This window comes from Cetorhinus maximus, chromosome 13 (assembly GCF_964194155.1).
Source record: "Cetorhinus maximus chromosome 13, sCetMax3.hap1.1, whole genome shotgun sequence".
NCBI lineage: Eukaryota > Metazoa > Chordata > Chondrichthyes > Lamniformes > Cetorhinidae > Cetorhinus > Cetorhinus maximus.
In genome coordinates, this window is record NC_135891.1 from 108,151,791 (window position 1) to 108,164,852 (window position 13,062).

The 13,062-nt window shown below is 45.4% G+C and overlaps 1 protein-coding gene across 4 annotated transcripts in view; it reads left to right on the forward strand.

Moving 5' to 3' along the window:
- LOC144688928 (interleukin-6 receptor subunit beta-like) overlaps positions 1–13,062 on the forward strand; it is a 117,254-nt gene that overhangs the window by 76,655 nt on the left and 27,537 nt on the right. For all 4 annotated transcript variants that reach the window (XM_078555966.1, XM_078555967.1, XM_078555965.1 and 1 more), the window contains 3 exons: positions 367–524; positions 12,086–12,239; positions 12,717–12,799. In XM_078555966.1, coding sequence (XP_078412092.1) covers positions 367–524; positions 12,086–12,239; positions 12,717–12,799 — 395 coding nt within the window. The remainder of the gene's footprint in view (positions 1–366; positions 525–12,085; positions 12,240–12,716; positions 12,800–13,062) is intronic.

Below are 13,062 nucleotides of genomic sequence, written 5' to 3' on the forward strand. Positions count from 1 at the left end.
GAGTTGCAAAAATGGAAATATTTTCCATTACCCAACAATGGTCTTGCTCCTTGCATTGAGTGCAAAAGGGGTGAAAGTGGTCTTGGTAGTCACACAGAATGGGCAATACTCAGTTCACACCCTGACCAATTTTCTTTCTTCATTGATGTCAACAGAAATGAAAATTGGCCAAGTGTAATCCGGGCTGCCAGTTTACACTACCACTCGAGGCAAATTTCACCTCAACATTGGAAAAAAAAATGCTGGAATAATGGGCGTTGGTAACTCGGTTAACAGTCGCTCCTTAATGTTACAAAAATAATTTTCAACACGTTTATGTTGATGCACAAGGATGCATTAAATAAGAAATGTTTTATATTTTCACAGTAAAATTCAAAGCTCCTCAAATAATTACAGTGAAACGAGACGCACAGCAAAATGATTGTTTACTTGGACAATGGGAGATGCCCTTTGAAATGGTTGACCACAGTGAAGCTGCATTTCAGATTCAGCACAAGGCAGTTGATGAAGACAAGTGGACCCAGGTGACTTTCCTATATTAAAAATGGTAGCATTTTAATTATTGTTCTGATTGAAACGACACCTGAGTTACTAAATTAACAGAGGAATTGAATGTTACAACACATTTCAGTATCAGTTCCTTCATAAGAATACCCTTGTGATACCTAAAAAAAAATGCCTGAGCAACTCTATTAAGTAAGCAATATATTTACTAATTCCAATTAACTTAAGTTTGTCCCATAATATTTTGTTTCTGTTCAAACTTGCATTTGGATTACAAACTTAAACATCTGCTTTCAAATTAGAGCATTCAAACTAAAACAGATTTAGTTGATCACTTAAATTCATAGGGCAGAATTTTCTGCCTGTCGGGCGGGCGGGCCTGACCCAATCTCCGGCGGGCGGGGAGCTGATACCCGCCGGAGAAGTGGGCCCCACCGCCATTTTACATGGGTGGGCAAATTAAGGCCAGCCCAGCGTGACGTTCAGCGGGAAGCGCTATGCGCTCCCTGTGCGGGTGGGGGGGATTCCCCAAAAGTGAGAGTGCGCTCTTTCGCACATGCGCACATCTCCCTGAGGCTAAGTGCAGCATCAGGGAGAATGCTGACACGTTAAAAAATATTAAAAATGGAAAAAAAAAATTCCATAACATGTCCCCCCCTCATGTGACAATGTCACATGAGATGGGACATGTTCATAATGTACATAATAACTTTATTAAAATTTTTGCAACCCTGCATGAAACCTCATCCTGCCAGCGGATGAGGTTTCATGTTTTTTCTAGTTGTCGCCGGGGCTCCTGGCCTGCCCGCCAACCTTATGGTTGGACGGGCAGGCCCTTTAATTGTTTAAATGACCCTGCCGATGGCCTCAATTGGCCATTGACAGGTCGACGGGCGCACAGCTGATTTTGCTGCGGGCCCGCCTTCCTGAAAATTTAAATGGGGCGGGGTGACATCGGGGGTTCCGCCCGACAATATCCCGCGTCACTTCACGTGTCGGCGAGTGGGCCCTGCCCCCTGCTCGCTGACGGCAAAATTCTGCCCATAATGTTTATAGTTACAAATAGGAATAAGTCCATTTTTTTCCGGCAAGTGGGTGGCATGAGAAGCATCTCAAAGGGCAGGTTTCCAAAAGGTGAAAAAAGTGTTCGTTTACACTTGCCTAAGACGTTCTTGGCTTTAGATATGTTCTATGACAAATATATATATATACATATATATATATATATATATATATATATATACACATTTATATATTTAGATGGGATCCAGTTTATGGAGCCAAAAAGTTATCCTAAGAAAAATCACAAGGACACACGAGGAGAGACAAAGCTAATTGACCTGTCAACCATTCCTTCCAACAAGAATGATCAGCATTTATAAAATACTTTAAAGTAGAAAAGCCGCTCATGGTATTTCGCAAGCTGGGGGTGAGACTGAAGTAGAAGTAAGGAGGCGAGTTCGGAGAAATGTCCATAGAAGCAGTCAAAAAAAGGTAGGATTTTGAAAGTGAAACCATGTGGGCAAGGCTTATCGATTTAGGAACAGAATTCGGAGTGCGGTGAAAAGAAGGCTGAAGCCATTACTGGTTTTGAGAAGTTAAATTGAGGCCCCACCTCCCGAATTCTCCTGACATAAATCACTGCAATGCACCATTCAAAGAAAAGTGATAAGTTCACTTAGGCCTGAATTTTTCCCGCGTCATGCGGGCTCGGCGGGAGCGGGCGGGGGGGCGGCGGCCGTGGAGCCGATCGCCACCCATGATCGGCTCCGCGCCGCCATTTTACACGAGCAGTGGCGCCACCTGTCCGGGTGGGGGGGGGAAGGAGCGAGACTCGGGGCCAGCGCTCTTTCGCAGATGCGCGCGAGAGAGCGCTTCAATCGCGGAGCTACCTCAGGGAGAAAAATAAAGCGTTTGTAAAAACATTTTTACAGAAATTAAAAATTTAATGAGGCATGTCCCCTTATGCGTCACATGAGGTGAGACTTGTTTTTTATTTTTCATATAAAATTTTTATTTCAGTCGTAAAAGCTTTAGGAAACCTCATCCCACTTTCCTAAAATACGTGAAGGCCGCTTGGCCTTTTCTTAAGGCCAATCTTAAGGTGGGACGAGCAGCATAAACAATGACATTAATTAGTACATTAATGATCTTAATAGGCCTATCAGTTATCGGCTGAGGTGCGCGCCTGCTGAACGAAACATCGCGAGACAGCGTGATGATGTCGGGATGCACCCCCCACGTCATCGCGCATCATTTTACGCACCAGCATGTCGGGCCCGTCCCCCGCAAGCCGACTGAGAAATCCTGGCCTTGGTTTCTTGCCATTATTTATCCCTCAGCCTCAGCACTAAGACAGGCTAGGCTAGTCACTTATTCCTTTCCTGATTCTCAGACCCGGCTGTTTGCCTATTGGCTGTTGCGTTTGCTTCCCTAACAGCAGGGACAACATGACACTGGTGCTGAAGTGCTGTGAGATGTTCCAAGGACATGAAAGACATTACAGAAATGTTCTTTGCTCTTTTCAATCACGCAATGCGAAAGCTAATAATCGAAGGCACACCATCCTAAAGCTATGGACGGGTTTTTTTGGTCCCACCAGCATTGGGCATCATCGTGGGCGGGATGGGAAAATATGGAGGGCAGCCAAAAGTCTTGACTTTAGGCCGCTCTCCAAATTTTCCCATCCCATCTGCGGCGATGCTCACCACTGACAGGACTGGAAAATGCCGCCCTATGACCTGGCCAAGGTGCCATTCTCATTTCACCAGAAAATAAATCAGTTTAAAGCATCACACAAGGGAGGAATGGATATCCTGATTTGGAAGCATTTCAGCAGAGCATTCTTATGATTATCCTTATCTGTCCTGTCTTATACTCTTAATTAGCACATTCCTTTAGATAATATCACCACCTTCAACACTTCTTTGTTCTTTTGTCTGTGACATCTTTTGGTTATCTCCTCCTATCACTGGCTGCTTGTCCCAACAATGCCCCCCCATCCCCCTTAAACCAGCTTATATTTCATCCCTTTCCTAATTTTACTTAGTTCTGTTGAAGGGTCATGAGGACTCGAAACGTCAACTGTGCTCTTCCCCGCCGATGCTGCCAGACCTGCTGAGTTTTTCCAGGTATTTCTGTTTCTGTTTTTGTTTTGGATTTCTAGCATCCGCAGTTTTTTGTTTTTATTTTTATAACAGCAGAGCATTCGTTCATTATGCAGGCACGATTCAAGAGCTTCAGTTTGGCTGGAGCTGTGAAAGTGGTCAATGCCTGGGCTCGCTCTAAGCTGGCATTAATCGTAAACTTTGTCAGCTTGGTTCAGCTCTTCCGAGTCAGGTTTTGGGTTCAAACCCCACTCCAGGATTTCAAGTGCTCACACTTCATTGCAATGCGAAGAAAGCAATGCTCCCTGACCTGCCTGTTAAGGTGGATGTGGTAGATTTAATAACATTATGTTTGTTTTCCGCTGCCTTGCGTATATTCAATAATGTTGTGATTGTGTGCTCTAGGATGCTTTTTTATAGGTGCATCTCATTATAACTGTTCAAAGCAGCTGTATAAAATGTTCCAAGCTAAGGCTGTGGGGGATCTCTTTGGTGTTCCGAGGGCCAACTTTGCACTTTTCTTTCTGGGGCATAACAACAACAACTTGCATTCAAATAGAACCTTTTTTTAATTCAACAAGTGGTTAGGATTTGGAATGAACTGCCTGGTAGGGTGGTGGATATGAATTCAATGAAGAAAATATTGCAGAGAAATGGCAAAACAGCAAGGAAGTGGGGTAAACTGATTTACTCTTCGAAAGAGGCAGCAGAGACTTGATGGGCCAAGTGTTCTCCTCCTTTGCTGTACTGTTCTACCAGAACTATTCAGTCTGCATGGCAACCATCCATTCTGGCACTTAACATTTTCACAGCGCTATCCGAACTGGGTTTGTACATCTACAGAATTTGGCCCAAGCAAGATTCAAAGTTGTGTGGTTTTATTGATGTATCAATAAGGAACAATACAACACTTACCACTGAGTTAGATTCATGCTTCTGGGACCGTCAATTCTGCCATATTATCCTGAGGGTCTACACAGACTTTGGTAGAAGACAGCGTCCTTCCACTTGACACAAACCTGGCAATTGTTGAGGTGTCTATGAATCTGCCAACTGAGCCTGGGCCATGATCTAACACTGGCAGGGAATGTTCTAGGAATCTGCCAACCCTTCAAATGTCTATGTGGAAACAGCAGTGCCAGCCAAGCCTGACACCATTATTCAGTCATGGAAAATGTAGGAGCAGAAGCAGCCAGGATGAAGTTCAGAGGCACTGAGAAAATAGCTTTACATTTTGTAAATCATACTCATTAAAATGTAGTTACTTTTTGGCAGATTATTAGCTGTTTCATTCTTATTCATTCCTTTGTGTTGCGCTGTAGAGTTTTTAGGAAAAGAAGCTGTGGTTCACATAGAAACCTGCATTAAAAGGAATTTATATTGAATTATGCAGTAACAGCAGATATCTATAATCCATCATCATGATTATGAAAGGCAGTTTTATGGAAATTTGACGCTAATCCCATTATAAGTGATAGTATTGTCAAGGTCATAGGGAGTCATATGGATTGGCAGATATTCTAAGGATTCTCTTGTAGTGTTGGTCAGACTAGTCTTGTGCTTCAAGTCTTCAACTTGTACGTCGAATCCCTTTGATGTCAGATAGAGTCAATCAGTTTCTCACGGCACCAAAAGGCTTTTATTCAAATCAAAAAACAAAAAGCCCAAATTCAATTGGAAAGCTCCTGTCATAATGAACACAAAACACAAATCAGTCAGAAAGGTGAGCTTCTTTCCTTGAATAAAACAGCACGGGCAGAATTTTTCTTGCTTGCGGGTGCTCGAGTGTAAAAGAGCACGCGATGACATTGGGCGAGCGTCCTGACGTCATTGCGCACTCGCACGATATTTTGGTCAGCGGGCGTGAGCCGGAGCCGCACCTGCCATTAATTAAGAGGCCAAGTAAGGACGTTAAAAAGCCAATTGATGCTGATTTTCCGTTGCCCGCGTGATTTCACGCTCGTCGCAAGGGCAAAATGGGCAGGCAGCCATCCGACAACTTCAAAGGCTTCAAAAACCTCATCCATGAGCAGGATAAAAGGGTTGAGCAGCATTGCCAGTGTCAGTGGTGGGGAGTTTGGTACATAGTTTGCTGCTGGTGACTTACCCAGCAGCTTCATCTCTGTTTGGGGCTTCATCTTTAGCATTTCCAGGCTTCATTTCAGGTATCCTTGGTGTCTCCAAAGCCCCGGGAGGATTCAGACCGTGTAGACCCTTCCAGGTATCAGACAGCCTTAAATTACCCTGGTAATGGGGATTTGGTCTCCGCTGGTGGCACCTGCTCTAAGGAGGAAGAGAGGGGCAGAAGGGAGAGGAGGCCACATGTCCCAATGCAGCTTCCAGGGGAGGGACCTGTGGGAAGAGAGGCACAGGCACAAGGGGTGCAGGGCCAGCAGGAAGTCCAAGGCGGAAGGGGCCGTAGAAGATGCCACTATCCCACTGCCAGGGTTTACAGACGGCAATGCAGCTATCTCAGTATGTCCGAGGTGCAATGCCGAAGGAGGCTCCGCCTCTCAAGGGAGACAGTGACTTCCGTTTGTCAGGTGATTGGACCTGAGATCAGCTCTGACTGTGTAGGTGGACACCCCATGCCAGTGGCTCTGAAGGTCACAGCGGCTCTCAATTTCTATGCCTCTGGCTCTTTCCAGGGCTCAGTGGAGGATCTGTGTGGAGTCTCCCAATCAGCTATCGATAGTTGTGTCAAGCTGGTGACAGAAGCTCTGTTCAGGCGGTTACTGACCTTTATTCTTTACCGTATGGATGAGGCCAGCCAGGCTGAGCGAGCCAGAGGCTTTGCAGCGATTGCTGGGCTCCCCTGTGTCCAGGGTGCAATAGACTGTACACATGTGGCCATCAAGGTGCCAGCGGGTCAGCCCGGTGCCTTCAACAACAGGAAGGGTTTCCACTCCATGAACATGCAGATAGTGTGTGACCACAGGATGCAGATTCTGCAAGTCTGTGCAAGCCTGGCAGTTCCCATGATGCTTATACTCTGAGACACGCCCCGGTGCCGAGGCCTCTCAGCCTGGCTTGATGGATGGCTGCTGGGTGACAAGGGCTATCTGTTGAAAAGGTGGCTCATGACGCCTCTCCGCTACCCAAGAACAGAGGCAGAGCAGCATTTCAAAAGGAGTCACACCTCCGCAAGGGCGATGGTAGAGAGAACCGTGGGTCTTCTCAAGATGCGCTTCTGATGCCTGGACCGTTCAGGGGGAGCACTACAGTACCCCCAGAGTGAGTGTCACTGATCGTGGTCACATGCTGTGCTCTCCACAATCTGGCACTGGCAAGGGGGGACCCACTGGAGGAAGAGGATCTTGACGCAGCTGCACAGGCCACAGATGATGAGTCCAGTAGTGAGACAGAAGAAGAGCCCGGTGAAGAGAACACTGAGGGCATGAAGGCAGACCTCTGTATCCTCCAGGGAGGCAGGGACACCAGGCACGCCTTGATCCAACGCTCCTTCAGCTAGGCTATGAAAGATCTGCTTCCACCTCATGCCAGGGCTGCTGCCTCCATCCTGGATGTCTGAAATGACCCTTTCATTTGCACCCAAAGTCCACTCAGTGCCTGTGCAATAAAGTCTGCAGCCACTCATGTCCAGCATTAGATACTGGCGTACCCTGCACCAGCAAGAAAAAAGGTGAAGCATACTCAGGCCATCAAAACCAAAACAAATTTAATGTTGTCATCACATTAAAATCATTATGAATTATAATTACTGGTGCTGATGTCCACACTAGCAGATATATAAACCAAACATAAATGAACAGAACATCACCGGTGAGCTGTTCCTCTTGTGCTTATGGTGCCTTGAATTTGTGTTTGCGAGTGCTATGTCTTGGTAGCACCCCCCCACCTCGCTGGCACCAGTATTGGAGACAGCCTGCTCACTCTGCTGTCTTGTTGGCCTTGATGACCTTGGCAATCGGCCTCTGGCCAATGGAGCCTGTGCTGGCCCCACCTGGGAGGGAGTGGCCAGTGCTACGGCTGGCATCTCCCCAGTCGCCACAGCCTCATCAGGTGCAACGGTCACTGGCAGAGGGGCGGAGGAGCTGCTGCTGTCATCCAGAGCGCCCTGAGAGGAGCCGCAGAGATGACAAGCAGCTCATGCTGGGCGCCCCCTGCTCACCATTGATGGACGGGCACCTTAGCTGGGATACTGGGTGCCTCATCCATCTCCCACATTGGCACTTACCACCTGAGGATAGTGCCTGTGTGAGGGTTTGCAGGTCCGAGCACAAGCCCAGGAACCCCTGATTCTGTTCCTGGAGCTACCTCTCCATGAGAGTTGCCACTCTCTCAATGGAGGAGACAGTGCGCTCGGCCATGAGCGACAACGCAGTGCTCATGCTCCGCATGGACTCCTCCATAACAAAGACTATGGCATGCAGACTCTCATGGATCTCCTCCAGATCCTACCACACATCCCGCTGGACATCCAGCATCTGCTGCCAAATGGACAACTCCAGAGGCTCATCATCAGCCTTTTACTGAGCATCATCCTGGTCTCCTGCAGTCCTCTGACTGCAGGCGCCCTGGGAAGATCTGCCTCTGCCTGCATCTCAAGCGAGTGTGAAGTGCCCTCACCAATGTGCACTGAGATACTAGCTGCTGATCTAATGCCCACTGAGGTGCTGGTATCTGCACCGGTGCCTACTTCAGAGAGCGGGTGTGACACAGGTGCAAGTGAAGCCCAGAGGTCCTCCAGCGTCAGGGGTGGCCCTTTGGGGTGCAGAGACTGAGTGCGTGCTGGTGAATCTAAAAGGGAGGACAAGAACATGGCATTAATTAAAGACATCACACTGTCACTGTGCATGCCAGGCACCCTGGTGAGACAATGGAGGTCTGCATCATGGTGCCACTATCTTCCAATGATCAATGGGAACTCCAGGTTTGAGGCTCCCATCAATAAGGAGACTGCACTAGAAAGGTTGCACAATCCGAAACTCTCACCTCTATGCACTGCACTCTTACCTTCGTCTGGCACCCCTGCCTCTCCACACCCGGTTACACGGGGAGCATGCCGGCTCTCACGCTCTAGGACGTCCTACATGAACCTGCTGAGCAGCTGCAGGTTGGATGGGCCTCCGCCCTTCAACCTCTGCTTGGTTATAGCTCGTCTTCTCCTGAAAGGACAGAAGAGCGTTGATTAGTCCTCTCTACCTGCAGCCTGGCCAACCCCAGCTGAGGAACACCTCGCACGGCGCATCCGAGTCATGGATCTCGAGCTGCAAGGCACTGGGTCCAAGCAGCCAGGGCTCACCCCCTTGACACCATTGACATTGGACCTTAAGACCATAAGACGTAGGGGCAGAAGCAGGCCATTCAGCCCATCGAGTCTGCTCCACCATACAATGAGATCATGGCTGATCTGATGATCCTTAACTCCACTTTCCTGCCTTTTCCTCATAACCCTTGATTCCCTTACTGATTAAAAATCTGTCTATCTCAGCCTTGAATATACTTAATGACCCAGCCTCTGTAGCCCTGTGCGGTAAAGAATTCGACAGATTGACTACCCTCTGAGAGAAGAAATTCCTCCTCATCTCTGTCTTAAATGGGTGCCCCCTTACTCTGAGATTATGCCCTGGGGTCCTAGGCTCCCCCACAAGGTGAAACAACCTCTCAGCATCTACCCTGTCAAGCCCCCTAAGAACCTTATATGTTTCAATAAGGTCGCCTCTCATTCTTCTAAACTCCAATGAGTACAGGCCCAACCTACTCAACCTCTCCTCATAAGAAAATCCCTCCATACCTGGGATCAACCTAGTGAACCTTCTCTGGACTGCCTCTAATGCCAATATATCTCCCCTTAGATAAGGGGACCAAAACTGTTCATAGTATTCTAGGTGTGTTCTAACTAGTGCCTTGTATAGTTTTAGCAAGACTTCCCTATTTTTATACTCTATTCCCTTTGAAATAAAAGCCAACATTCATTTAGCTTCTGAACTTGTATGTTAGCTTTTTGGGATTCATGCTCGAGGGCTCCCAAATCCCTCTGTGTGTTGCAGCTTTCTGCAGCCTTTCTCCATTTAAATAATATTCAGCTCCTCTATTCTTCCTGCCAATGTCCCCGGTGGCCGACAGGTACACAGCCCTGCTTGGCCCTACCCGACACGTGAAAAGCCGGGTTTCATGCTGGACCGGCCTTAATCAACCCGCCAGTGTATAATCGCGGGCTGCGGGCCATTTCCTGGCCACTCCCGGTCCCACCGTCAGCCCGCCAACCTCAAAATTCTGCCGCCCGTGATTTGTGAAGTTATTTCAGTCATTGTGGTCCTGAGGTCATTTTATGCTTTAAGCTGGTCTGTGTTTCAGATCTCTGTGCTGAAATGTTTAGCCAATTTGTAATGAGAGAAGAGATTAACAATTATTGCCCTAGTCTCTCGAGTATCTCTGGGCCATTCATGTGCTGCAGCCAAGAGAGTGGGCAGTGGGATGGAATCTGTGGTCAAAGTTTGTACTTTTTTTGAGACTGACCCTAATTGAAAGGGGTAACTGAAAAGGGAAACAGAGAAAGAATGTAGCATAATCTTTGTTTCTAATGAAATTAAAAGAGAAACTGATTGGAAACCAAAATTTCTAGGGAGACTAAACCTGGTGCAAAGATATAAAAGGACACTGATCGATCCAAGCTCAGTAGAAGTTGAAGAATCCAGTGATGCAGTACAGGCAAGCTGAAGAAGACAGAGGCCAGGTCCAGAAGCAGAGAATGAGTTGGTGCAGCTGTTTCTGTTACTTGAAGATAACATTGGTGGATCTATGTAATCCAGAATGAGTTGAGGAGGTTCTGTAGAAATGTTCTATGTTTGGTGAAGATTATGCCAGTGGAACTCAGGTTGGTTGTACGCTTCAGTAAGCTGGGGATCAGACTACGTCCTGGGAGAGGAACTTCAATTTTTTGTGAGGAGAACAGAGCTTTGAAGGCAAAAACAAAAATACCTGGAAAAACTCAGCAGGTCTGACAGCATCTGCGGAGAGGAACACAGTTAACGTTTCGAGTCCGTATGACTCTTCAACAGAACAGTTCTGTTGAAGAGTCATACGGACTCAAAATGTTAACTGTGCCCCTCTCCGCAGATGCTGTCAGACTTGCTGAGCTTTTCCAGGTATTTTTGTTTTAGTTTTGGATTTCCAGCATCCGCAGCTTTTTGCTTTTATCTTAGAGGTTTGGAGGACTTTTGTGACTGAGATCGATGATCTATCTGCTGAATGGACTGCTGAGGCAATTCGTAAGGTCTGCCTTAGTTGTATCTGCCATTTAAGGTGTAATTTATAATTTATAAACAACCACAATTTACCTGTTAATTCATGTTTAATGTAGGTTGATTCTGGGTTTTATGAGTATGGATTGTTAGCTAAGATAGTGCTTAGTGTATACTATGTTTGACTATTGTATAATAAACATTACTTTTTCCATGTTGTTCTTTCACAGAGTGCTTTCTCTTGTTCTGTTAGTAACACATTCTGCTTTCTTACCTTTATGCCACTATCAGCACCTCCTTTAGCCCTCACCACTACCATTAACACTCCCTTTGTCCTTTTGCCCATGACATCTTTGTCAATCTCTCCTTAGCCCCCAGCTATCGCTAGCCTTCTATTCAACTTCGCCTGCTCCACCCTCCCCACCCCCTTAAACAGTATAAATTTCATCACATTTCTACTTCTCTTTAGCTCTGAGGAAGGGTCATACGGACTCGAAACATTAACTCTGTTTCTCTCTCCGCAGATGCTGTCAGACCTGCTGAGTCTTTCCAGCATTTTCTGGTTTTAATTCAGATTTCCAGCATCCACAGTATTTTGCTTTTATCTTAGTAAATATTGATATGTTTTAAAACATGTGGGTTCATTCTTTTAGTAAATAACTGAGATTTCAGATTTCTTCTTTTAATTTAAAAATAGTTACTGGTCTCTACCAAGATCATAATAGCAACCAGTTGTTCACCAGCCTTCTGTCAGTGCTGATGATAACCAGCAGTTGTTAACAGTTGACTCCAAAGAAAGAGAGGTGTTTAGTCTGTGCCCAGTCTCTCCACACAGCAGCATGTGCCTCTCAGTGCACTTACTTCTTGCCATACCACCAAAACAGTGGGACATTAATGCACTTTTTAGTCAGGCTGAGATTTTCTCGTATAACTCTCATATGCTTCTAAGAGTAGGGCAGTAAGTGATATAAATGCCTTTCAGAACTAAAATATGCTTTCACAGAAACACGTGCAATGTCTGATTTGGACAAAAAAAAAACTCATTACATAATTTGTAAAAGGTTGTTAACTGATAAGAAGATTTTCTGTCAGAACGTTCCTGGAGCCTCTGGAGATGTTGTGGTCTCCTCTCTTCCCAATTACCTTATTAAACTGGTGTGGGCAATAAGTCAGTTGAAAACAACACAATAAAATCCTGGCTATTGTGACTTTAGGGTTTTAGCAGCACTTACTAGTTATTCTAAAGCCCTTTTCTTTCTTACACAGCGTCCTTTAACAGTAATAAATAGTACATTCTTCAGACTGTGCAATCTCCGACCTTATACTGCGTACCAGCTAAAGATTCGTTGTAAGCAGAAAATTGAAACTAGCCCATGGAGTGAATGGAGTAATGAGAATACAGGCATTACATCAGAGTGTGGTGAGTACAAAAATGCTCCAAGCTGCTGCGGTTGTCTTAAGTTATAACCTTAGATCACAAATCACTACTGTCAAAACTGTCATATTTGTAATGATGCAATTTATATTATGTATTTCTATTTAACTTGTCTTTATTAAACAACCCCATGAAATCTGAGCGGTTTAGAGGATTGCTAAAGGGAATTCAGCCATTTACATTTTCTTCCTGTGCAATTTTGGGATTCTGCTGCAATACTTATCTTTGTGCATATAGTGTTTAAACATATGTAACCATGTTTATTTAATGCACAAAATCTCATTCCAGTGCCTCTTTAAAAGAATGCATTGTAGTTCATTTAACACAGCTTCAAATTATTTTCAAATAATCCCAAATTGCGAGGAGCTAAATAATATTTTGGCCAACTGTAATTGTACTTTTGGTGTGTTTCTCATTTGCTGTACTTTAATTAATTTGCGCCACCTCCTTTCTTGCTATTAGCTCCAGCTCAAAAGCCACAGATTTGGAGATGTATTGAGGCCCCTGACTCAAATGGAACTCGTAGGGTGCGTCTAATGTGGAAGGTACTCTTTATTATTAACCAACAGAGTGTAGATGTTAGCATTTCAAGTCAGAAATATCTCCTGACTGTCAGCAACATTACTGCAACCTCTACTGTTTGCACTTTTGATGTTGTACATTGATATGAATAAATTTAAAAGACAAGCTATGTGTAATCATTTCACCTATGACATGGCAAAATTAAAATTTCAACTCTCAGGTCAATAAAGTCTGGATGGGAAGTAGGCTTTAATTTAAAATAACATCATAAAATAGCAAAATTACA